The 24,147-nt window shown below is 38.5% G+C and overlaps 1 protein-coding gene across 1 annotated transcript in view; it reads left to right on the top strand.

The window, feature by feature from the left end:
- The first annotated feature begins 7,413 nt into the window (after nt 1-7,413).
- rnf213a (ring finger protein 213a) overlaps nt 7,414-24,147 on the top strand; it is a 32,742-nt gene continuing 16,008 nt past the window's right edge. Inside the window, exons 1-26 of the mRNA XM_063471894.1 lie at nt 7,414-7,522; nt 9,354-9,472; nt 11,524-11,681; nt 12,881-13,567; nt 13,689-13,855; nt 13,947-14,114; nt 15,496-15,695; nt 15,820-16,109; nt 16,205-16,461; nt 16,584-16,796; nt 16,912-17,104; nt 17,289-17,344; nt 17,641-17,815; nt 17,899-18,060; nt 18,176-18,274; nt 18,360-18,482; nt 18,677-18,860; nt 19,091-19,264; nt 19,386-19,538; nt 19,619-20,235; nt 20,482-20,641; nt 21,254-21,471; nt 21,635-21,772; nt 21,900-22,064; nt 22,550-23,822; nt 23,911-24,092. Of these exons, the coding sequence (XP_063327964.1) occupies nt 9,373-9,472; nt 11,524-11,681; nt 12,881-13,567; nt 13,689-13,855; nt 13,947-14,114; nt 15,496-15,695; nt 15,820-16,109; nt 16,205-16,461; nt 16,584-16,796; nt 16,912-17,104; nt 17,289-17,344; nt 17,641-17,815; nt 17,899-18,060; nt 18,176-18,274; nt 18,360-18,482; nt 18,677-18,860; nt 19,091-19,264; nt 19,386-19,538; nt 19,619-20,235; nt 20,482-20,641; nt 21,254-21,471; nt 21,635-21,772; nt 21,900-22,064; nt 22,550-23,822; nt 23,911-24,092 (6,312 nt within the window). The 5' untranslated portion in view covers nt 7,414-7,522; nt 9,354-9,372. The remainder of the gene's footprint in view (nt 7,523-9,353; nt 9,473-11,523; nt 11,682-12,880; nt 13,568-13,688; nt 13,856-13,946; nt 14,115-15,495; nt 15,696-15,819; nt 16,110-16,204; nt 16,462-16,583; nt 16,797-16,911; nt 17,105-17,288; nt 17,345-17,640; nt 17,816-17,898; nt 18,061-18,175; nt 18,275-18,359; nt 18,483-18,676; nt 18,861-19,090; nt 19,265-19,385; nt 19,539-19,618; nt 20,236-20,481; nt 20,642-21,253; nt 21,472-21,634; nt 21,773-21,899; nt 22,065-22,549; nt 23,823-23,910; nt 24,093-24,147) is intronic.

Below are 24,147 nucleotides of genomic sequence, written 5' to 3'. Positions count from 1 at the left end.
ATTGCTGTTAGAAGGTGAGTGTTACCTAATTTTGAAATTTCACTAATTTTGTAACACATCGCCTAAATTCTGTTAATCTTTCAGACTTAACAAAAAGCAAATGAGGTCACCGGTGGAAAGTGCTGAGAAAGAATCGCAGGTGCTACTATTACTGCTGGACAATCATTAATTAATAACAGAAGTTCAAATTTAGAGTTCAGTAGAAAAAATGAAGATTGTTGTTAATTGTGCGTTGCTTCTTTGTGACTTTATCTAGAACACAGATCGTGTCAGCAGGCTCTCAATGTGTGATGATAACCAACCACAACATCAGGATCAGAGTGAAGGAGAAACCACTGAAGTCGTCTACGCGGCTCTTTACTTCCACAACAAAAGAAAGCCAAACGCGTGAGATATTTCAACAATATAAGATAAAAATATATTATTTATTGTACTGGAGGAACATGCTGATAGAATATATTACCTGCAGGGAGCAGCAGAAGAACACCCAAAGTGATGATGTCATTTACAGCACAGTGTGCAGGTAAGACTCAGACAGTATACCACTACTACTACTAATAATAATGATAGTAATAATAATATGGGAAATTATGTATCTGTCAGGAGCTATGGACACTTCATTCTGTTACATGCTGTCATGTCTGTATCATTACTTAGACCAGTTTGTGCAGCTTTGAACCACCCACAGAACCGACAGGAGGCAGCTGGCCCAATATATGCCTCGCCTAAAAGAAAGCAGCCTCCATATACTGAAGAGGGAGCCTGTTTGTTAAAGGGGTCAAAGTTCTAGTGACTTCACACTGGGTGAACTTGTGAGGAGAGGAACAGTGGCCTGCCCACACTCCCATACTGCCCATTCATGTCCCAAGATTTGATGTTGGGGTTTGAGAATTTCTGCTTGATTCCAGCTGCGTTTGAATTCTTTGTCATTTTGTATTATTTATTATTTTAGTATGTTGTGAGTACTGTATTTTATTTGTGCATTCCCCCCATTTTTCACTAATGTTAATGCTATGCATTCTCTTGCCAAGTGTTAGCATTAACTTCGGTGTTAGTCTTGTTTGTTCTCTTTTCTGTTTTACTGGTTTTCCTGCTTCCTATCTGTCCTCACCTGATTTCCTGTTGTGTAATCCCTAATCAACCCTCGGTGTGTATGTATATTCCTTTTCTGTGTTGTGTCGGTCTTGTTCAGTTACGTTCCTGATGGTTACTCTGTACTGTTGTAGTCTCCTCTGTGCCTTTTGGATGTTGCTATTTGGAGTTCCTTTTTAAACTATTTTGTATTGGATTTATTTCCTCCATTAAAACTCACTTTCTGTTGAACATTATGTCTCCTGCGATTGGGTCTTCAATTACTCAAACAACACAATTTTAGATCGGAGGTAGCAGGTCACAGGGGGAATTTAGAAAGTAAGAGAAGGAGATGATAGAAAGAAGAAGAAGGTGTTTGCATATTACTGTAATGAACTCCAGTGGATAATAGCAATGAGAGGCAGTACTGTAATGTCAATATTACATTAGTATGTGATGTATAATGCAAAGAAAACAGACAAATGAAGTAGGAAAGAAAAGGAAAGAGCAGTGTGTGAATGCTTTTTTAAAAGAACTACAAATTGTTCTTGTTGTCTCTGATTTGACTTAAAGAGACAACAGTGGCAAATTCTCAGATGTCCTTAAACTTCAAGAACTCAGCCACTCACCTCGCCATCAATTATAGAAATTCTCTGCAGTTCAGATCGGTTTGTCACCGTGGACATGATCAGTCAGTGCATTCATCTATCAGTGGACTGACCTCCTTACCCAGGGTAGGAGGCAGGGTCAGAAATAAGTAACCTAATGTTACCCATGCCTATGGACTGTGGTAGGAAGTCAGAAAGACCCACACAGACACAGAGAGAACATAGAAACTCCACACAGAAAAGCCTCAGTGTGGATTTAAAACACGGATCTGTGCACCATGCCACTGCTTGCCTTTACAAGTCATGCATTATAAGATAATGTGAATAAAACACTGTAATGGCACATTACATGCATCAACATCAAACCTAGCAATAATGGCTGTACATGTGTGTCGTTTCCCATTTTTCCCACAGAGGGGTTCATATTATAAATTTGCTGTGAAATCTGTTCATTGTTGTGTGATATGGGTGTTAGCTGTTAATCAGTGGTGGGCAGTAAAACGTCTGGTGACATGCATGAGATTCAAGAGAATGAATCATTATGTTCCAGCAGCACTGGGTTAGAAAAGAAGAGCAGAGAAAAGAAACAAACATACCACAGCGCCTCTGATGCTGCTATATGGTTTCATATACTCTCTTCTAAACCTTATATGTTGACTGCATCTGTGGTTTGCATGACCAGATGGCACCTACCATGTAGAAAGTAGCGCATAGCAGAGAAAGAAGATAAAGGACACAGTCACTTTTTCTCTGTCCGTTCGTGATAACTTTGAGTGATTCTAAACTTTATGCTTGTGTAACTTAAAAAAGCTCCAACATGTGCACTGAACACAGCAGCCTAAAATTGACACTAACGCTGTTCTTTGGAGGTAAGTACAACATTTATTTCTTATTTTAAGGAAATTTCGAAATGTTTAAGCAATAGAAAATTAAGATTAATGCTTCTGTTCCAGGTGTTCTCTGCAGTAAGTGGAACGTAGACTATCAACAGCCTCATATGTGTGTAGTGAAAGGATCATCTGTTGTCATTCTTTGTTCATTTTCCTATCCTGACAAACACATAGTACAGGAAGTCATGTGGGGACGCAATAAAAATATTTTTGCAGGTCCGTTCATTTATCACAGTGGCTCAAATAATAGCTCTTCACGATTTCAGTATGTTGGTAACAAACGGAATAACTGTTCACTGCAAATACACCAAGTGGAGCACAGTGATAAAGGAAAATATGCCTTTAGATTTATAACCAACTCCACAGAGGGCCAATGGACTGGTAAAAGTGGGTCAACACTAAAAATCGTTGGTAAGATTTAATTTTTTTCTTTTTAAAGAATTTCGACTCCCCTTTGCTGTTTAATCTGACAAGGTCGAAACATAAGTTATTCATTTCTCTCATAGATTTTAACATTTCCATGACGAAACTCAAAAGACACGAATCAATCCAGGAAGGCGACTCTGTGAATCTTACTTGCACAGACAGATGTGATGTTGGCAACTTCTCATCTGTCTTCACCTGGTTTAAGAATGGAGAATACCTGCAGGAGGGTCGAGTGCTGCAATTAAGAAATGTTTCCTTCACAAACTCTGGAAACTACACTTGTTCTCTAAAAACAGGCATAGGAACAACTTCAGGAGTCCTGCATGTTGATGTTGAATGTGAGTATTGTATAGCGATGTTTTAAACCTTACATACTGCTTAGGCCAAATTTGACCCATTTTGACATTTGACCTGAGCAACAATACCAGAGATGTGATTCTTTCAGCCTGAAATTGGATGACTTTTGCAAAAATGACCCAAACTATTACAAAATTGAAAGTTTTTCTACAGTGTTTCTACAGTAACAGTGTTATGAGAACTGTTACTGTTCACATCACATTTGCCCAGGTTCCCACAGAGACAGGTGCCTGCTGGCTTTTGAATTGTAATGGACTCGTTAAACAGTGAAATAGTGAAACAGCATAGGAGTGATCAAATATGATGTGCATGATAAGATAATTCAGAGGGTCATAGATGTTGCGGCAGATAAAATCTTTGAAATTTACAGAATAAAATGCTTTATAAATGTAAGGTTAAAGTTTGAATTGTAGTTAAAAGCACTTTAAATCATTGACTAAATGTTGCAAAATCTAACAGATACACAGTCCTTACTCTCTAAAACTTCAATTAAGAATGAATGATTCATTTACTAATGCCAAGTGGCTGTTTGTGCATTCAAATAGCCATATTGTGAAGGCATATGAGCAGTATGTAAGAGTTAAGCATGGGAAGATTGTTGTTTACTGCAACACATTAAATATTTTCTCACAATTTAGATACCAAAACAATGAATGTGATTTATGTAAGATGATTTCACTAATGACTTTATTTTAGATGGCCCCAGGAACACATCAGTTTCTGTCACACCATCAACAGAGACCCTGATCTGCCACAGCCATGCAAACCCAGCAGTGGAGAACTATACCTGGTTTAAAATATATAATGATCACATTTCAGCAGCAGGACACCAACGCGAACTACATTTGAAGAAGGATTTTCAGGGCGATCACAACTATTTCTGCATGGCTACAAACAAATACGGGAGTCACAACTCCTCTACAGTGCTGTTAAGGGGCAAAGGTAAATAGACTTATGTGCCAAACACTGTGGCTTGTGCAGACGCAACTTTGCAAAGATGAGTCTGCCCTTGGAAACCCTTCCAAACAAACCGTACTTGTTCAGTGTTTTTTACTTTAACGTGCAACATCCATGTTTCCTCAGTATACTGGTGGACAGGCACCAGAGATCAGATTGCTATCTGTACTTCTATTGCTGCACTCCTCATCGTGGTCACTGTTGTTGCCATCAGAAGGTAAAGTGTATTTATATTTGTAAGAGCTCACACATGCAACAATAAAGTGATGGAAATCTCTTCTTTCAGACAGTGCACAAAAAGGACACAGTCACAAGAAAATGAAAATGAGGTAAACATGCAGATGGCGCTACTATTAAGCTTACTGATTGTGTTGTTTTTTTTCTTAATGCAGAGGTTAGCTCATTATGAGGTTGCCTAATAAGTTAGTTTATTGAAGAAAGCCATGTATGGTTTACCCAAGTTATTCGCAAGTTATTTTGTGTTGTCTGACTGAGTACAATTCACCAAGCAGGAAACTTATATATGTCTTCTTTGATGTCTTATTAATTATTGTATCTAGAATACGGACTACTGCAACTATCCTGTGGTTGACATGAGCCAGTCACAAGAGGAAGAAGTCATGCACTCAACGATCGTTTTTAAAAGCAAAACAAAAGCATGCGTGTGAGCTATCCCTGCAGCTTCAACATATTATTCAACTTGTGCTGCATTTTTCACTGATCCACTTTGTCATCAGCAGGGAGCAAAAGATGGACTCAACTAATGATGATTGTACCATTTACAGCACACTGTACAGGTAAAGTTCAACAAGAACAAATTTCATAAATAACAGTTCAGCTCCAGACAATAGTGTAAGGCACAAATTGGACAACAGAAAACACAATGAATGAATGAATGAATCAATCAATCAATCAAACAAACAAACAAGGTGAACAATGTAGATTAACTGGCAAAATGAGTCTGCTGCCATGCTTCTTGTATGCTGTGTCTGTGTCAGTGGAAACCCCCACCCAAGTCTTTAAGCACCCTGAACACAAGCTTTTGTACTGCTGTCTGTTTAGCGGTTTCTACTTATCGATGCTTGATTCGTTTATTTACTATTTTTTCACTACATTATTTCTAAATGTATTTTTCGTTTTTTTTTATTTTAGGGCCACAGGATTTTAGAGCACTGTTTTATTTTTTGTACACAAGTTGCTCCTTTATCTTCAAATGTGACAGTCCATACTCTCGAATGTGTAATCTAAGTGCAGTAATGGACCTGCCCAAAATGAAAGCGATATACCAAAGTGCAGCTATTTGGCTGAAACACCAATTTTGGGTGTTTAAGTCAGATACTTGAACTCAACTTCAATTTTGTCCAGACTCGAGAAAGCTAAACAGCATTTCCTGTTTCGATTCTTATCCCTTGCCTTTCATTGATGAGCTGCTGGAAAGACTAGGAAAGGCCAGATACATCACAACCTTAGATTTGTGTAAATATTACTGGCAAGTGCCTTTAGATCCATCCTGTAAAGAATACACAGCCTTTTCGATTCCAGGAATAGGTTTATTTCATTGTATTGTTTTACCCTTTTGGTCTCCATGGGGCACCCTTAACTTTTTAAAGGTTAATGGATATTATCTAAAGGTTGTGATGGCAAAGATACAGTGAGCTGGTTGACTTTAACCAAACATTTTGCTTGCACATTGGTCCACAAAGGAGTGTTTAGCACTCATTTTACATCATTTAAGACCCACTATAGGGGAGTTATGGAAAAACTTAGAGCTTCCTAACAACTCGAGATACTTTTTTCCCCCCCTGATGAGCAGCCACAGTACAGTGTGAAATACTACTACACATAATTGGGTTATTCTGCCCTCTGTTGAAAATATAAGAGCATAGCATGAGCTTGGGTTCAGATTTTTGTCTAATATGACTCAAAGACATTCAAAATAAATCTCTCTTCAGTAGGTGAGTGGGTGTCCTGTGAGAGCTATGGAGAGGCACAGCTCATAACAGGACTAAAGGTCATTCCACAGGCAGCACAGGACACTCAGTGTAACAATAAACATATGCAGTTTGAGCATGTTGGCCTTTACTGAGAATTTACTGTAACATGATGGTGTAGATCAGTTTCATTTTTCACTGCATATTCCTTTCTTATCAGCTTATAAATGTTACAAACTAAACAGCTCTGTTTTTTATGACTTTAAATATTTGTTTTCAGCCATCATCCAGTGCCTGCAGGAGCCCGCATGTAGACTTCAAATGTCAGCGGAACAAACCGGCTGTGCTGAGGGCCACTTATTCTGATGTATGAAAAGATCTGCTGCTCCAGTGTTTCTGCTTTCATGAGTATTTTGCTGTTAAACAAATAAATAAATTTGTCAAATGTGACAGATTGCAGAATTCCATTCAGTTTGGAATGTTCTTTATGAAGTTTCCTAAAAGATTTAAGGCCAGCCTTTTTTCCCTCTCCTTTTCTTAACAGTCTCAAACTTTTACATATTATGGGCACATTTCCAGGAGTTTGTAACTGCAGCATGCTTATTTCCTCCTGCTGGTCACAGAGCATGGTCTATTGAGCAGTTTGTCCTTGCCTAAAGGCAATAGGAAAGTACAATGTAATGACAAACAAACACCATCACATGGCAAGTGACCGCATGGGACCAACCCCATTTTAACTGTTTTTCCTGTACAATTATTGTGTAATATAATCTGTTTTTGTACATTTCAGATGCTGAAATATAAACTGCAGCAAACAAATGAACTTTATTTTTTAATCACAACCTGTGAAAAATAAATAAATAATATTTTTAAGATGTTTAATATGTTGCATCCACAGGTTGTGCCATAAGATACTTTTTCATAAACTTCATTTATGCTAAGAAAAAAATAAGGTGAGTTTAAATCACTTTACAGCACATGCATCCATGCACTAAAGTACCCCTAGAAGAGGTCGTTTGTCTCCAGTAGAGTTCAACTTATGCTTTCATTACCTATGAATGAAAACCAGCTTAGTCAGACATACCCTCTAGGCAAAAGAAACCCCAATTTTATTAGTGATTATAAAAGTAAACTTAGCTCACGCCCATTTCTGACAAAACGAAACTTCAGTAGATACGGAAACGAGGGGACAGCAAGTCTTGGACGTGTCTTTGACGGCTGCGTAGTGGGACCAGTAGAGATGATTGGCAGGCTTTCTCCTTTTTGCAGGACAGAAGAGAAGGTAGGAAGGCAGCTCAGGTCGGCTGTTATTTATTTATTGTTATGAGCATTGGGTACTGTCACAACGTCAGAATTTCCGTTGTGAGACAGTAGGAATTAACTCATCCTAATAACAGAATTAGCTATCAGTCTGCGTTGCCTTGAGCCAGGTCTGAGTCTGGCTCCAGCTGGGTTACGGGGTAATGAAGTTTGGTTGACGTTTGTTCTTTCTAATAGTATCTCCGTTTATTATGGAGAGTGAATCAGAGCTAACTGCCCAAGCTAATGTTAGCTGCGCAGCTCATTAGGCTGGCTGCTTCGGGGAAGCTAGTTAGCATAGTCGCTACTTAATTTTAGCATTAACGCTCTGTGTAGTGTGACTAAGAGCCTTCCCTGCTGCTGCCAAGCGTGTCGTGATTCTGCAGTTTTATTTTGTCAGTGACTTCGTGGCCATTTAGTTCGCTTTCTCTCTGTTTTGTTGTTGTCAAACGCACTGGCACGCAAGAAGTGACGTAAAACGCGTGCGTTTCTTTACACAGCGAACATGTGATTGGCCGAACTTTTAAATCAAAGATCTTTTCGCTTCAAGAAGAGTCACTCCTTAAGTTCTTGAAAAAGGTCGTCCCGCCTTTATCTGTGAAAGTATGAAAGCTCATCTCCAGAATGAAATAGTCACTTGTTATTTGCAGTATTTTCAGCAATATAGAGATATGATTTAAACACACGCGGTGGTGTTTACTGTATTTGTTCTGTTTTATTAAGAAATACAGAAATCATTTAAAGTCTAAATCAAATCGCAAAAGACCTAACCGACCTTGATGCTGATTGTTCATTTCCTTTCCTTGCATATACTAAATTGATTATATTCCTGCAAACCTACTAATTATTGACATCAGTCTCACAAAAAGGCATTATTGGTTGGGCTCTAAAATCAAACTGGTTTGAACCAGTTATATTTCACAATGTATTTATTTGTATTTGGGTCAGATATCTTAAACCTTAATCGCCTTTCTCAGTGGATTGAAAACGCCCAAAGCAATTGTTGGATTAAAGTGTAACCAGAAGTCCGATGAAGACCATGCGTTTGACAAAGAGGGAGAGGGATTGCCAGATGAATTATGCAGAAATGAAAGCGAGCTATCCATCGCCGGATTGAATGAATTGATCCCAGCAGATATAAGCATTACCAAGTTTTGACTCTTCATTCATGACATTAAAACTCAATTGAAATCAAAGAATAATGGCATAATATTAACATGGGTGGTTTACGAATTTATGTTATTTTGAGTTATTCAGTCATTCACGTAATATCGCCTTTACATTTCCAGCTAATAAGTAATGTGAAGTATTGTGAAGTATTTATTGAAAGTATGAGGAAAAGGAAGGAGGAAAGCCACCTTCTCCGTTTCTACTCTTTGTGAAATGTTCTACATCATGTTTGAACTATTTATGGCATATAAAGAATGACTTATTTCCTCATTAGAACTACTTTTGGTCAGTGTTAACTGAATTTTTCTTTTAAGGAATTGCTATTAAAGTGTGCTGTGAGGGTTCCCAGTTTTTTTTTTCCCCTCTTTGGTTAATGTCACTTTTTTATTGGATGCTTGTTCGCGGGCCATGAATGTGGGCGTTCAGTTGACTCGCTGACACTCTTGTAAAATGACTTCCAATTCAGTCTCTCACAGGCCAGCTTCTTGGGTATGACTGATCAAAGTTCAGAGGAGATAAAGACATTGTGACTGTGTTGTTGTTGCGTAGCTGAACACAGTTTCATGTGACATCGTCTGCCAAAATAGAAAGTGAAAGAAATTCTTGAGATGGTCTTGAAGTGAAAATAGTTTCTTTCTTTGCAGTGATCACTGAAGCCTGAAGATGAAGTGCTCACGTTGTGCCCATAACATTGTAGAGAAAAAAGCCAAATTCTGCAGTAACTGTGGCCTAAATCTGTCTGTTCAACCTGCAAATGCACAAGGTAAGTAGATGAGGTCAGAAATGTGGTTTCATTTTATATAGTTGTTTATAATATTTGATGAAGTCCAAGTGACAACTTTGTTGTTCCTGTTAATTCGGCATAATGTACTGTATGATTTAAATTGCACTGTATTTGATTAACACTGTGGATGCTTTTTTCAGGGCCTGTCAACAAATAAAATTATAGTTTGAACATGCAGCTCTGCAGACATAATGAAATGACACTTTTCTCCAAATAAAGATTAAAAATCTGTATAGGAGGAATTTAATCCTGTAAAGTTATGTGGTGATATGGGCTGTTCATCTGCACATGACTTATATTGCACATTTTGTCCTGACATGAGGATTTATATTAGTCATGTTGCACATGTCACAGCAAAATTAGGTACGGCTCGCATAACGTGGAGGAAAAAAAAGAGATTGTAGATACGTTTGTGTTATCAGTTCACACTAAGCCTTTAGTCAAGGAAAACTAAGACTAAAGGCCATTATTATATCCTAAAAATCAATCAGCTGCTTGCTTCCTTTTGCTCTTCCATCATCCAGTATTTGGAAAATGTAGATTCCTTGCATGTAAAATCTATTTCTCATTCCTGTTTTTTTTAATTTTTTAACTAAAAAACCCCCAAACTTCTAAATTGTGACATAAGGCCTTCTTGGCCTTGAATTGGAGAAAATGTTCCATGCTCTTGTGTCATCACGTGTTACTGTAATGCCCTGTTTCCCAGCAGGGATAAACCAGTTTCATCTCTCTGAGGTAAACAAAAGTGCAGCGGCCAGACTAGTAATGGATTCTAACAAGTGAGCTCATATTATTCATACTCTTTACACTGCCAAAAAATAAACCTTAGACTCAAATGTTAGAACAGGCTTTTTCCAGCAGCACGCTGTGTAATAAATACAAAGAAAACGGCGGCCGTTACAACTTATGTCTAAAAATGTATCGTTTCGTGCATCGGTTAAAACACTCGACTCCAGGTACACGACACCCAGCTGGAAACACTTCACACAAGTCGAGCTGCCCGAGATTCACAGAATTTACAGAAAATGTTAAATTTTTGTGATTTATATCGTTATTGGATGATAGATGTCTTATATCGGGATATGAGATTTTGGTCATATTGCACAGCCCTAGCTCTCAGTAGACTTTGTGATTCATTTTCAAGTTCTTGTACTCACCTACAGAGCACTTAACAGAAAGGCTCCAGACTTTTCATCCCAGCTTCTTACTAAACATACTGCTGCTTGCAGCCTTCGATCACAGGCTCAGAATTTGCTAGTTTCTCTTCATACAGATTGAACACTAGAGGCTTTCAGGTGCCTTTTGTGTCCCACTACAACTGCATTTAGCAGACTCTGTGGACTCTTTTAGAAAATAGTTCAAAGCTTTTTTTCGTTTAACCAGACTTTCTATTAAGATTGTACATATTTCAACTGTTTTCAAACTACGTGCTTATTTTATTCTGTGCTTTACCTTGATTTTTGTATTCCTGTTAACAACACTTGAATTTTCAGTTATATTTTATATTTTTCTGTTTAGTTTATTTTTGTTTTATAGGGTAAATAGGCTGTGATATAACCGCATGTCCACATAGGTGTAAGATTACCAATCGTGACAGCGTGGTGGCCTACTTTCTAAGGGTCAGAAAATGCAAATTTGTGCCTTGTGACTTACTGAACAAGCTCAGGTGTTTTTCTTTATAGTTAAAAGAAAATTTGCCTACGTGGGTCAAAGTGAAAACATAAAAGTGCCACCTTTTGCGGTTTAATGTATTCATTTAGGTACTGAAATGAAAATGTTCTGTCGTTTTAACTATTTATTGAACATGCATATTGACTCTTTCAGAGTTTATGCTTCTCTAAATCTTTGACTGACAAAGTGATGAGCCAGAATGAAAAGCAGGACTATATACTCTGTATTATCACAGTGGTTTTCACACATCTTTAGAAATTAGCTCATTTTATTTTATTTTTTTAAACTTATAATTTATAATTTGTTATTTTTATTTAATTAAGTTATTTATTTTTATTAACCCCTCATCTTTAACATAGATGCAGGAGATCAACCAAAGTCTTTGGTAGCAGATGGGGATGGTCCAACTGAGAAGCCAGATTCACAGAAAAACACCGCACCGGTGGACAGTAAAGAATCCAGTAAATCCCCCAAACGGCCAAATGATGAGGTCATCAGCAACAACCCAAAGAAAAAGGTGAGCGTGTCACAATCTTGCCAGGCCTGTTTTTTTTTTTTTGTTTTTTTTTAGTCTGGGGGAACAACATATTTTGTACAGTAGGTGAATGGCTTTGCTTATTGTTGAGTGAGTTTATGCCACAACCCAGTGTAAGGTTTATGCCAAATTCATTTTTTCTATAATAATTAATCCACCGGTATATAATGAAAATGATATTTTTTATTGATTGAGCCATTTAATTGTCATTAGCAATGTTGCACGTACATGTTACATACTGTTAAATAGGACCCCTTCCAACCATACATACATTGCACAAACATGACTTGGTAAGACTGGTCAGAGAGAGGTAGGATGGTAAGAAAGACAATGAAATGCACAATACATGAGGGAAAAGGAGGGAAAAAAAGAACTCCACCCAGACTGAGCTCCTGATAGGAGAGCAGTTTGAGAACAGAAAAAACGCCTCTGCACAATAAAGCACATGAATCTTCACACCTTACAACATAAAAAGCACATGACTTGCGTCGGGAAGGGATATGGGGTATGCAAGAGAGCTATTGTAGACAGCAGCCATCCGGTCCTGCAGCTGAACCCTGGTGTTGGAGACAGACTCGCCTGTTTGCATCGGGTGGAAGTAAGCATTGTGGGCATGCGCACACAGACGTGTGTGTGTGTGTGTGTGTGTGTGTGTGTGTGTGTGTGTGTGTGTGTGTGTGTGTGTGTGTATCTGGTGTCCAACTCGAAAGAGAGTGCCCTTTCACCTAGTTTTAAGCAAACGCAAAAGTTTAAAGCAATAAATAACAATCTTATTTTTAATTTTAAACATGTTTTTGAAACATTTGTGCTAGTTTGTTTTTTTTATTAAACTTGTTAAGCACTGCAGGTCAGTGTTTTAATTAAAAGTTTTTACATTGCAAGAATTATTTTAAAAAGTGTAAAGCCAGATTTCTTGTGACCTGGAACTATTTAATTGAACATGTTTAAGAAAAAAACTAAATTATAATTATAATAACTTCATTGTTTGATATAGTTTAACTCTTTAATGCTTAGTGTCTTATTTAAGTCTCAAAAACTCACCAAAACTTTGACTTCGCTCCAAATGGGTTGAGTGAGTTAAAAAGTGTAATCGCGTTAATCCTACACATTAGGTCAGCCATTAGGACAGCCCTATTTGTGATATTTTTTAAACAGATCTGTTTTTTTCTTTGTCTACATAGAAAAAAAAGAAAAAGAAGAACAAAAAGAAAAAAGATGGCACCGTGTCATCAGATCAAGATCTGTCACACATTTCTCTGGGAGATAAGCAGGGGAAGGAGACACAGGGAGAAAGAGACTCTTCTGACAGTGACAGCTCAGACAATGCAATGGACACAACACCAGACTCACTCCAAGATAGACTTTCCCCATTAGAAAGCCAGCCTAGTTCCTTAACAGCTAATGATATTGTTGCCACTGCTGAAGATGCACAAGCCAATCAGAGTGAAACGTCTGATGCCCCAGTACAGGCAAATACAGTGGAGCGGTCTGAGGCGGCGACAAGTAGCATGAACGAGATGGAGAGCAATGCACAAACATCTCCTGACAATCAGCCACAGAAGACAGGACCAGTTGACACTCCAGCTGAACGTCCTGCCTCAGAGGACAACAAGAGTACAACCTCTCAGTCAGCTTCAAGTAAAGGGACCAAGGCCACTACGGCTAAAGATCCAAAGGAAAAAATCACGAAGAACCAGAAAGAAGCAGACAATGCTAAAAAACCTAAACAGGACCAGAATGCTAATGTGGCTGCAAATGCAAAGCAGTCAAAGGAAAACGCGCAGAAGGGAAAAAATCAGCAGGAACAGAAACAGAAGCAGCCTGTAGCACCTCACCAACAAAAGGTTTTTGGACCTCATACTGGAAAGGTATCACTGACCAATGCAGAATATGTGAAAATAATTGTTATTGACCAACAATAACATTTATGAGAGAGACCTCAGTCCCATAATCTTGAGATGTATTTATCCAACATATTTAATGCTACAGGCTGACACCGGCTCCAGTGTGGACCCAGTGGAGAAGATGGAGATTCAGCAGTCAGGGAGCGGGCAGGACTCGACTCCAGCTCAGCCTTCAAATGATAACAAAGAATCTAAAGATGGTGGTGATAACAGCAAAAGTTCAAAAGCTCAAACAGCTCCGCCCCCAAAAAGGTGATAAAATCCTCTCAGTAAACTGTATACTTTGCCTTTAAATCATCTTTGCAAATTTTTTTTATCCAACAAATTTACTTTTGCTTTTCAGATTGACGAGGAACACAAATATTGCAGCACATGACAGACTCACGATTTACTTCCACGCTGTTCTCTCGAAAGATTTCAAATTTGATCCTGGAGAAGATCGTATATTCATCAGGGCTGGGTCATGCATTGGAAAATGGGAAGACAATGCAGCTGAACTGTTTGTGACCAGGTACTTTAACAAGCTCTAAACACTAGGCTGTAGTCTGAATAGGTTATTTGACATCAGTAATCTCTGAATTGGTGCCTATGCAAGCAGTAAGCCACAACATTAAAACCAACTGGTAAGGCAAAGACTCCACTCAACCTTGGAAGATAGTCTTTACAGATCAGTCCTCAGCAGTATTAAGAAGTGAGACGTCTATAGATTTGACTTGTTTTTCCCACAGATGCTTGATTAAATTTTGATCTGAAGAATTTGGAGACCAAGTTATGCCTTTAACTGTTTATTCCCCAGATCGTTGCTGAAAAGTGTGTGTAGTTTGGATGCATTGAACTGCTGAAAAATGCCTCTGCCAACAGTTATAAGAGGGAGTGTACATTTTCTAAAAAAAGTTTAGATAGATGCCAAGGTAATGGCCACCAGAAGCCAAAGATTCCCAGAAGACCCCTGTCTTGTTTTTGCCTTTGTCCCATAGCATGCCCTCCTCTCCTTCTCATTTAATTTACAGACACACACTGTGCCAACCATGTGATGCAAAACAAAATCTGATTCATCAGATTTCAGTGGACTACTGTTACTGCGTGGCCCATTTTTCTTGTTCAAGTGCCCACTCTAAGTGCTTTTGCCAAAGGAAGGGTGGGCATCAAGGACAGTGACCAGTCCACTTAAGAAAAAACAATAAAAACACACTTAACTGATTCTTAAAAGATTGTTTTACAAACTGTGTAAACATTTAAAGGTACCAGGAACTTTCAGAAACAATGCCCTAGTGAATCACAGTGAACCATGATGCACTGTGTTTTTATGCTTTACTGTCATAGCAAACATGAAGGTTTTTTAACAATCTTTATTTCTAGTAATTTTTGCTGGGACTGGACCACATGCTTCAGCCTATGTATACCAAGCTTGAGCCTTGGATACTCATTACCCTGTTGTTGGTTCACCACTTTCATTTCCTTGGCCGTTCTGTTAGGCAGTAGCCACTGCATACCAGCAGCACTCTAAGCTGAATGTTTTGCTGTAAACCAATCGTTTCTTGTTATTCTGTTTTTTTTGGTTTGTTTTTTCCCCTGTTTTCAGAACATCAGCCACAGAAATTGTTGACTTCCTGTCTAATGCATGTCACCCTGTAATATGTATGTTTGGAAAGAAATAATATTCACGTCACCTATCAGTGGTTCTATTGTTGTGGCTCATAAGAGTATATTTACTTATTCTTTTATTTTGAAATTCTAACTGTGAAGCATCTATGAGCCTAAACGCTTGTGTGACTTCTTGTAGTGTGGAAAAATAGCTGTAGCTTGTGATGTGTGCATGGACAAGCATAAGTTTTGTTATATCCTGTATGACTGACTAGACAAAATGTACTACACATTTCTTTTTCATGCAGGGATCTTGGAGAGCATGGGTTTCTGGTTGAAGGCAGCCTGCCAGCTAGCAAAAAAGCTGTGTCTGAGTCAATACCATACAAATATGTTGTCTACAGGAATAAAAAAGAGACATATGACTATGAATACATATACAAAATGGATTCTACACACACTACCAACAGATGTTTGTTTGTGAAACCCAACCTTATCAATGATGATGGTAAATATAACTTTCATGTAGCTAGCTTTGTTTTTATTGGCTAATGGCTTCACTGTATTTTGTTGTATTTGCCTTACAGTTAAATGTGTGTTTTATCTTTTTTTTTTTTTTTCTTTTTTTTAAGGGGACTGGCATCAATATGATGACATCATTTGTGCCGAGCCTTCGAAAAGCATGCTCAAACGTATTAAGGATGCATTATGGCCTGATCAAAGAAAGAATCTGATTCAAGGCAGAGAAATTGCAGGAAACATAATGTTGGAAACCATATTTGACCTCCTGAGGAGCTGGACTGCTACCAATTTACGAAGTTTTATGATCCAGCTCAATCAGTTCATGCAGGTTTATGGGGAACCCTTTGTGTATGAAGAAAAAGAAAAGAAATGGTACTCCCTACAATATGGGGAAGAAGATGTAAGTTCACAATCTCTGTGTACAAGGTCTGAAAAAACACATGTATTGTATGGCCACTGCAACTTACCCTACTTTTGGCTGTTATACATTCTTAGGTAAAGAGGTTGCTTAAAGAATTCATGCTAGCAGATGTAATTCCTCAACTGCTAAAGGATGGAGATCGTAAGAGCCATTACATTCAGGACCCCTTAAGAGCTGCGGCAGTCATGGTTTATGTATGGAGACAGTATCGAATCAGACTCGAGAATTCTGAGCTCAATCAGCTTTGTACTGCGCTGTGTTTACCCAAACTAGAGAAGGATAACTTCCTTCAGTACTGGGCAGAATTTTCTCAAGATGTGTCTATTCTCAGGTACTTACCTAATCTTTTTCAATAATCTTGGTATCATACGTTCTGCTAATTTAAAAGTATTAACTTTACTGCCCCCATTTACTTTAATTTTCTGTTCATATGTTCAAATAATTTTCTCATAGTTTGCCAGAAACGTTGGTGAATCTGATAAACAATGTGAAAAGATGGGGGATGCCTCGATGGATTATGGTACTGCCACTTCTCCACCTCCTTAAAGGCACTTCAAAGCCTTTTGAAGCACCAACATCTGGAAACTTGAAGTATGGCCCATCTTGGGCAGGTTTGGGAGGCCTTGATTTAAGCACCTCGGCATACATGAACAGTCAAGACAAGAGGTGTGATTCCCTGTTCCTTTGCCGACATACTGTTGCACATCTTCCAGAACATTTACATTTATCTGGAACTAATGGTTCTCTGTTACTGGGTAATCTTTGTTTGCTTATGTTTCAGGGCGCTAGTAAAGGTGATGAAAAATCACAGCCACTTAATGGAGGTGGACGCGCTCTTAGTTCGATCCTGCTTGTACCTGATGTCACTTGATGAACTGATAGAGTGTAGTACTGAACTTAAGGCTGAGCTTCTGGACGTGCTTCATGTCTTCTTCAATAAGGCTCCTCAGGAAATCACCTTCAGCACCATGCAGGTAAGTGGAATTAAAGAAACAGGGATGTAAAATAATCACTTTGTGTAGATTCTGGACCTCATAGCTTTTTTTTTTCTTTTTTTTTGGTGGAATATGCCCAGGTGACAACTGTCCATGACAATTGAGCAATTTTTTATCACCCAGGTTAATAAAATAATTAGTATTGATGGTTTTCTGTTTTTAGGCTGTATCTGACACACTCTCACATATCCTGGTGCTTCTCATTGAGGAAAAATACAGGTAATTTACAGTTTATAATTAAAAAGTATGGACATGAAGTCTGTAGACACTTGTTGGAATTGTAAAAAATGTCTGCCTCTTAAATGGATTTACATGTTGTTCTGTATTGCAAAGCTTGTAATTTAGTGTAGGCTTAAGTTTATGGTTATGATATAAGTTATGACATAGGCAATGTGAATGTTCCTCTGAATGCTGTTTATATCAGGTGTTGTGTGTTCTGTAACTAAGTGTGTCCATGTAGAGGGAAATATATGGAAGTACTGATGTTCTAAACTTTGTGTTTTTGTTTATCATAGTTACTTTACAGAGTCTTACAGGAGAGAGTGCCTGGCAACAGCAGTGAAACTGTTAGAGAAAATCTGCAGAGGAGTCAAACCATCTTCAGTTACCCAGAACTATCCTGATATTCCTGTGGCATGCATGAATCTGGTTGCGTCAGTGTCAAACTTTGTTCAATGTAACAAGCAACAGGTATGCAACGTGCACACATCTTATAACTCATGGTTTTAGTTTGGCAGACAGTAGACCTTCATAATCTAATGATTCACATTTAGGAGACCCAAGAAGGAGATGAAAAGCAACAGTATGTGAAAGGCATGGTAACCACACAGGCGATGACCATAATGAGAGGATGGATCAGTCGGTCCTTTAAACAGGGTTTGCTCACCAGGAGTCTGTTATCATTACGCCAACTTAAGGCAACAGAGGAGATTGAAGTGAGCAGTTTTGTTTATGGTCTAAAAAGAAAAAACTAAATATAAAGAAAAATACTCTAACCCCATTGTTGTAGAGAGTGCAGAAAAAAAAGTTTCAGCTGGTTGTGTTTTACAGATGTGGAATAACGTAATCTCCATCCACTTCAAAGATGAAGAATGCACAAAAGAGTGGAGGCAAACACTCACCATGGATTTTGAGGGCAAATATAAACAGGTAGGTGAGATACATTTTGGAGATTGGGCAGTTAGGGATTTGTTTCTTTAAGATTCAACAGATTTATGTGAAAATGTGCTTTTAGGAATCTGCCCTGGATCAAGTTGAATACTACTGCATCAACATAGAGGACCTTAGTGATTCCCATCCACACGTTGCAGCTAGTATTGAAAGGTGTGCTCTTGAGGCTGTTACATATTTGTGCCAGGTATGAAGTCTTCTTATTTTCTTTTAAAACTTAGATGTATTGGTGATTTTCACTATTGACTATATTTAAAAACAATATCAATCCCATGAGTTAAATATGAGACGACAAAAAACACAATTTCTTTATGTCACAATAAAATTGATTCAAATCTGAATCAAGACAGAATTCAATTTTTGATTCTATGTTATATGCAGACCAAGAATGAGGACAAACTGTTTGGGAGGTTTAAGTTCAACTCAAAATTTGGGAAACTCATGTCTGCCATTATCCAAAAATCCTGGCCAAGGGATAGTCAAGGAAGATACCACCAAGATGAAGAAGTTGTCCTTCGGCACCTACTCTCCTGGACTGCTGCCAAAGACATTTTTCAGCTCCACGGTATTGTCTAAGAATAACACTGAAGCGTTAAACATTGCACAGACCAAACAGAAACCGATAAATGCCACTTTTGTAATAATAATAATAATAATGATAATCATAATGTATTAAAAAAACAGAAAGCACCCCACAGTAGGTAACCAGGCCTCGGTTTACGAGTTGGTGCCAAAAGTTAAAATCGCTGCTGTGGTTTAAGATAAAACATTCACCTGGTAATTTTGCCACTGCAGGAGCAGATGAAAAGCTGATTGAGGAGCTCTCTCAAGATGCAAAGGACAGAATTGCAATAGGGATATCCTCATTTACAGCCATGAAAAATCAACTAGTTCAGGGAAACATTAAGATCAGCCTGCTGAAGATCATTTTGGAAAGGCGAGATGCCTTCTTAGAACTGCTGAAGATCGGTAAGAATTGTACATTTTTCAGCAAAGATGTCTTGAGTTGTATTTAGATTTTAATAGTTTACTCTGACCTAATAGTAATTATAAAATTGAGTTGTTTGTGTTTTTGACTTGATACTAACAGACTGCCTCTCTGAGAATGGGCAATACAAGGATCATGACAAAATGAAGAGGCTGTTGAAGTGCCGAGAAGATGAAGTAAAAGCTGTATATCATGAAAAGGAGCTTGTTGATGTTCTCTTAACTAAGAGCCATCAACTTGAGGAACACATGACAGGTATGTTGACTGAGTTTGTGTCACTAGTCAGTTTGTCTGTTGCAACAAATTATTAACATCTATATCCAATTACATAATAGTTGATGTTGCTGAACTGGAAAGAAACCAACAAGTCAACATTATGACCACACCTTTGGACTATTTCATGGAGGTTCATCAGTTTGACCAGATGCCCTCCCCAATAACTGGTATTGTCACCTTCTTCAATCTGGACGAAGAAATTAGAAACATGGCAGAGGATTTATACACATTCAGCGACAGTATTGTCTTCAAAATGTGTTGGGACAAACAAGCCAAGTTCCTGGCCACTGAAGAAATGGAAGACAATCCTGATGAGCATCGGGTAGCGGACATTAGGGCAACACTACAAATGATACATGATGACATTTTCATAGATTGCTACAACCATTATGAAGATCTCTACACTCGCCTGAAGGACGGCACTATAAGGCTTGAAGAGGTTAACCAGTTTTTTAAAGCTTTCAAGGGCAAGTATGAAGATCTTGCAAAAGACCTTGACATCATGTGCAGAATGAATAAATCAAGGGACAAACAATGGATCAACAGCAGGGTTCAACAGATCGAGCAGTACCACGAACTTCATCTCGCTGTGACTTCAGCTCAAGTAATCATGAAAGTCAAAGAGACACTTGGTCTTCAAGGTGACTTCAGAGTTCTGGAGACACTCACAGAAGTTGTAAGTGGCTTTGTGTATGAAAAATTATCAATCTAAAAAGCTATTTTGCGTTCCACACAAGCTTTGAGTTATTGTATTTAATGATGGATATCAATAATAGATGGAACATAACAGCACAATTCTTTGTTTTACTTCATTTTAAACAGTTTAGTACTTTTTAATTTAAGGCTCCCTGTGAAGAGTGTCTCTGATCATATTTCCATGGTTAGAACGTAACTCTAGTTTTCCTGTCTCCCCACCGCTCAGAACCATATAGACTTTCAGAAAGAGCCACTCAGCCGGATTGACAATGAGCTGATGCAGGCAAAGACTGTTCTAGTGGACATAACCGAGCCCCGCAGGCTGTGTCTGCAGGAACTGGAACTAAGGGGACACTTTGTGACATGGGTGAAGGATGCCCTTGAAGGTAAGTGTAGTTATGCATTTTCTTGTTAATGTCTATCCATTGCACACTACTACAGCTATGCTGCAATATCCATTGGAGCATGGCTGAGGTCTACCAAGCTGAACATTTTTTTTTAATTTCCTTTGTAACTACTTACATCAGCAACTATGGGAGTGTCTACTGCAAGAAATAAATTAATGGACTGCACATATGCTTCATTTTCTTATGGCAATGACTCCATCTTACACTTTGTAATGCTACGTACAGTTAGAAACCTCTCGAAATTAGACTGGTTCTCTAAAGTCACCAAGGAAAAAATTGGTTGCACAACACCAAGGTTACCAGGATTGTGTTGCAGGAAGCAGGTATGCAGGTTAGACAACCCTATATGCTCACATTTACATCCATACCAGTTTAAGATCACCAGTTAACCTACCATGCATGTTCATGGCCTGTGGCAGGAGGCTGGAAGACCCAGAGAATATTCACACAATCACTGGGAGAACATGCAAACTCAACATAGAAAGGCTCCAGCCTACGAGCAGCTTCAAATTCAGAACAGTCCTGATATAAATCAATGTCACCAACCACTAACCACCACCATATTTCTGTCTATTTAAATGTATTTTGCAGATATCAATGAGTTAAAAGTGTTTGTTGACCTGGCTTCTATCTCTGCGGGAGAGAATGATATGGACGTGGATCGTGTTGCGTGCTTCCATGATGCAGTTCTTGGCTACTCTTCATTGCTTTATGAGCTCAAACCAGACTCTGGTTTTAAAGCCTTCAGAGAAGTGCTCAAGAAGCTCTGGAGGGCTTTGGAGAATGACAGCAACCTACCCAAAAAACTGGTAAGATCCCTCCAAACACTTAAAGCAAAAATATGATCAGGATGGCCATGAAGGCTTTGATATGAATGTTAGTGTCTTACAGTGGGGTTATTGGGGTAAAGGCTAATCTCATGAAAGGGAAACTGAAACACAGCACAATTATGAAGAGTATCTTTTCTTACAGCGGGACAGTGCACGTCATTTGGACTGGTTGAAGACTGTGAAGGACAGTCATGGATCAGTGGAACTGTCATCCCTCTCCTTAGCATCAACCATCAATAACAAGGGTATCTACCTGATCAATGCACAAAATGTAAAAAAGGTAAATAATGCAATGAAAGTTGATTGCATCCCTAGATCAGTACAGCACACATGTTAGACAAAGATGTGAGACAAAGAGTCTCCAAAAATATGCATGAGAATTTCTTTTTTCTTCTTCCCTGATCTAGTTGAGTCTTGACACTGCCCTGAAGCTGCAGATTCCAGAGGAGCATGATGATGGTCAGCAGATGCGCTGCTATTCCCTTGAGGACTTGAGGGAGCTGCAGAATAAACTCATGCTCATGTCTGGGAAAGGGGATCAAGGGCAATGTGAAGTTGATTATTTTGCAGAGGTACGTTGCAATATTTTCCTTTTCGGTATCTGAGATTCCAAGAATTTAGATAATTCAAATAATATATTTTGTAAATAGTATTTTAAATTGATAAAATTATCTACATCATCAATAATGCTCAATAATCCATAATGTCAAAAGCTAATGTCAAAAGATGATATAGACCTATTAAAATTAGGTCCTACAATTTACAGTACATGTGAAGATATGTCCAAAAAATCCAGATAACTCTCTTAAGATTTATTTGATAAAAATGTGGTGATGTATAGGTCAATTTTGGGATGTACTACCATTTCAAACCTTTAGTGCATTACATTCTAAATTTATAAAAAGAAGAAGAGCTATTTACTACACCATAAATGCACAGCTATATGATCATAGACTCATGCTTGACAGAGAAACTGATTCAACAATGAAACTGGTGTAACTTTGTATGCTTTTTGAACTTATTTATTTGCAGCTGACTCTGAGTTTCTGTTTTTCAGGTTTTTGCCAGTGTTCAAAGACTAGCTGAGGCATTCATTGCTCTTTACACTGCTGGGAATCCACTGTTCAGGCACTGGGAAGTGCAAATCAACTGTTGTTCAAAAAGTCAGGCACCCAGTATTTTGATGGATTTCAACTTGAACAGTGTTATCAGTGTCATTGTGGAGGGCAGCATAGAAGATAAGCTTCCTGAACTTTGCAAGAAAATGGAGAAATGTCTTGACTTTTGGATGGATTTTGTAGACAAACAGAGATCCCAGCATTACTATCTTAACTACTACACAGCTGAACAGATTGTCTACTTATGCAACAAGCTGACATTGCAAAATGTTACCAATGTAGAAGACCAGGTTCTCATGATGCTCTCTTTCATCAAGCCAAACTGCACTTACTCAGATTTGAGGGAAGTTTGGCATGAACTTCAGTATGAAATCCTCAAAAAACCAGAAGAGCAAAATGAGGACATTGAGTTTCAGACCTTTGTTGTGGTGCAAAGCAGTGAGGGGGAAGACCCAGACTTCACCAGCCAATTGGGTCCTCTGGGAAGTCTTGTAGAACAAGCAAAGGGTTTACCAAAATTTGATCACATATGGAATGCTTATATGAAAGACATGAGAAATTTTCTCCCCAACATTCTTGATATAAAAAATCTTGGAAGACTGTTGGATATCCTGGCCAACAAACACAACGAGAGTCAAGAAGAAGACATTTCTGACGATGACACAGGGAATTTCATAAACAGGCATGTTCCCAGAGGTCTGGCTGTTGGAAACCCAAACCTCATTGTTTGCCCACATGATGAGGTGTTGTCATCTTGCATTTCCATTTACATGAGCAGTGAAAATGAGACACTTCCCACGTATGATGAAGTCCTCTTATGCAACTCCACGACACCATACGAACAGGTGGAGCTATTCCTCAGACGCTGTCTCAGCACAGGCTACAGAGGACAGAAGATATACTGTTTACTGTATGGAGATCTCCTCCCTTATGATGTGAGCTCTAAAGCTGAGAACTTTTTTCAGCGAATGAAAATGCAGAGTAGGAAAGATTATAGACTTGTTATCATTTGCAGCTCAGAAAGAGAACATACCTACCTTCCATCAGCCTTCAGCCAGTACAGATTGCACATGGTTCCACAGGAACCTTTGGCAAGAATCCAGAGTTACCTGCAAAAGCACTATGCCGTCCCAGCAGATGAGTGCAGCGCCGCAGCTGCGTTTAAGGACAGACTCTGTGTTGGTGTCATTTCAGCCACACGGGCTGGTGTTGGTATGTATAGGTGCTATTTACTATTACTAATGGTTAAAATGTTATATATCAAAATTCACACGTGCCATGTGATCTTTTGAAATTGCAGGAAAATCGCTTTACATCAGGAGGCTGTATGAAAAGCTGAAGAGATCAACCAAAAAATCATCAATGATCAAATGCATTCGCCTGATTGAACCTAATGTTGATGAGAATGTCATCCTTCAATCACTGTTGGACGCCCCTAGAAGGAAAGAACTGACTGTGTTCCATTTTGACGTCACATCATCGGTAATGGGCAATCAATGGATTGTTTAACGTAATGTAACCTTTTCAATATGACATG

Source organism: Pelmatolapia mariae, linkage group LG4, assembly GCF_036321145.2.
Source record: "Pelmatolapia mariae isolate MD_Pm_ZW linkage group LG4, Pm_UMD_F_2, whole genome shotgun sequence".
Lineage (NCBI taxonomy): Eukaryota > Metazoa > Chordata > Actinopteri > Cichliformes > Cichlidae > Pelmatolapia > Pelmatolapia mariae.
The sequence above is the reverse complement of the archived record's forward strand: the minus strand, read 5'-3'. Positions and strand labels throughout refer to the sequence as shown.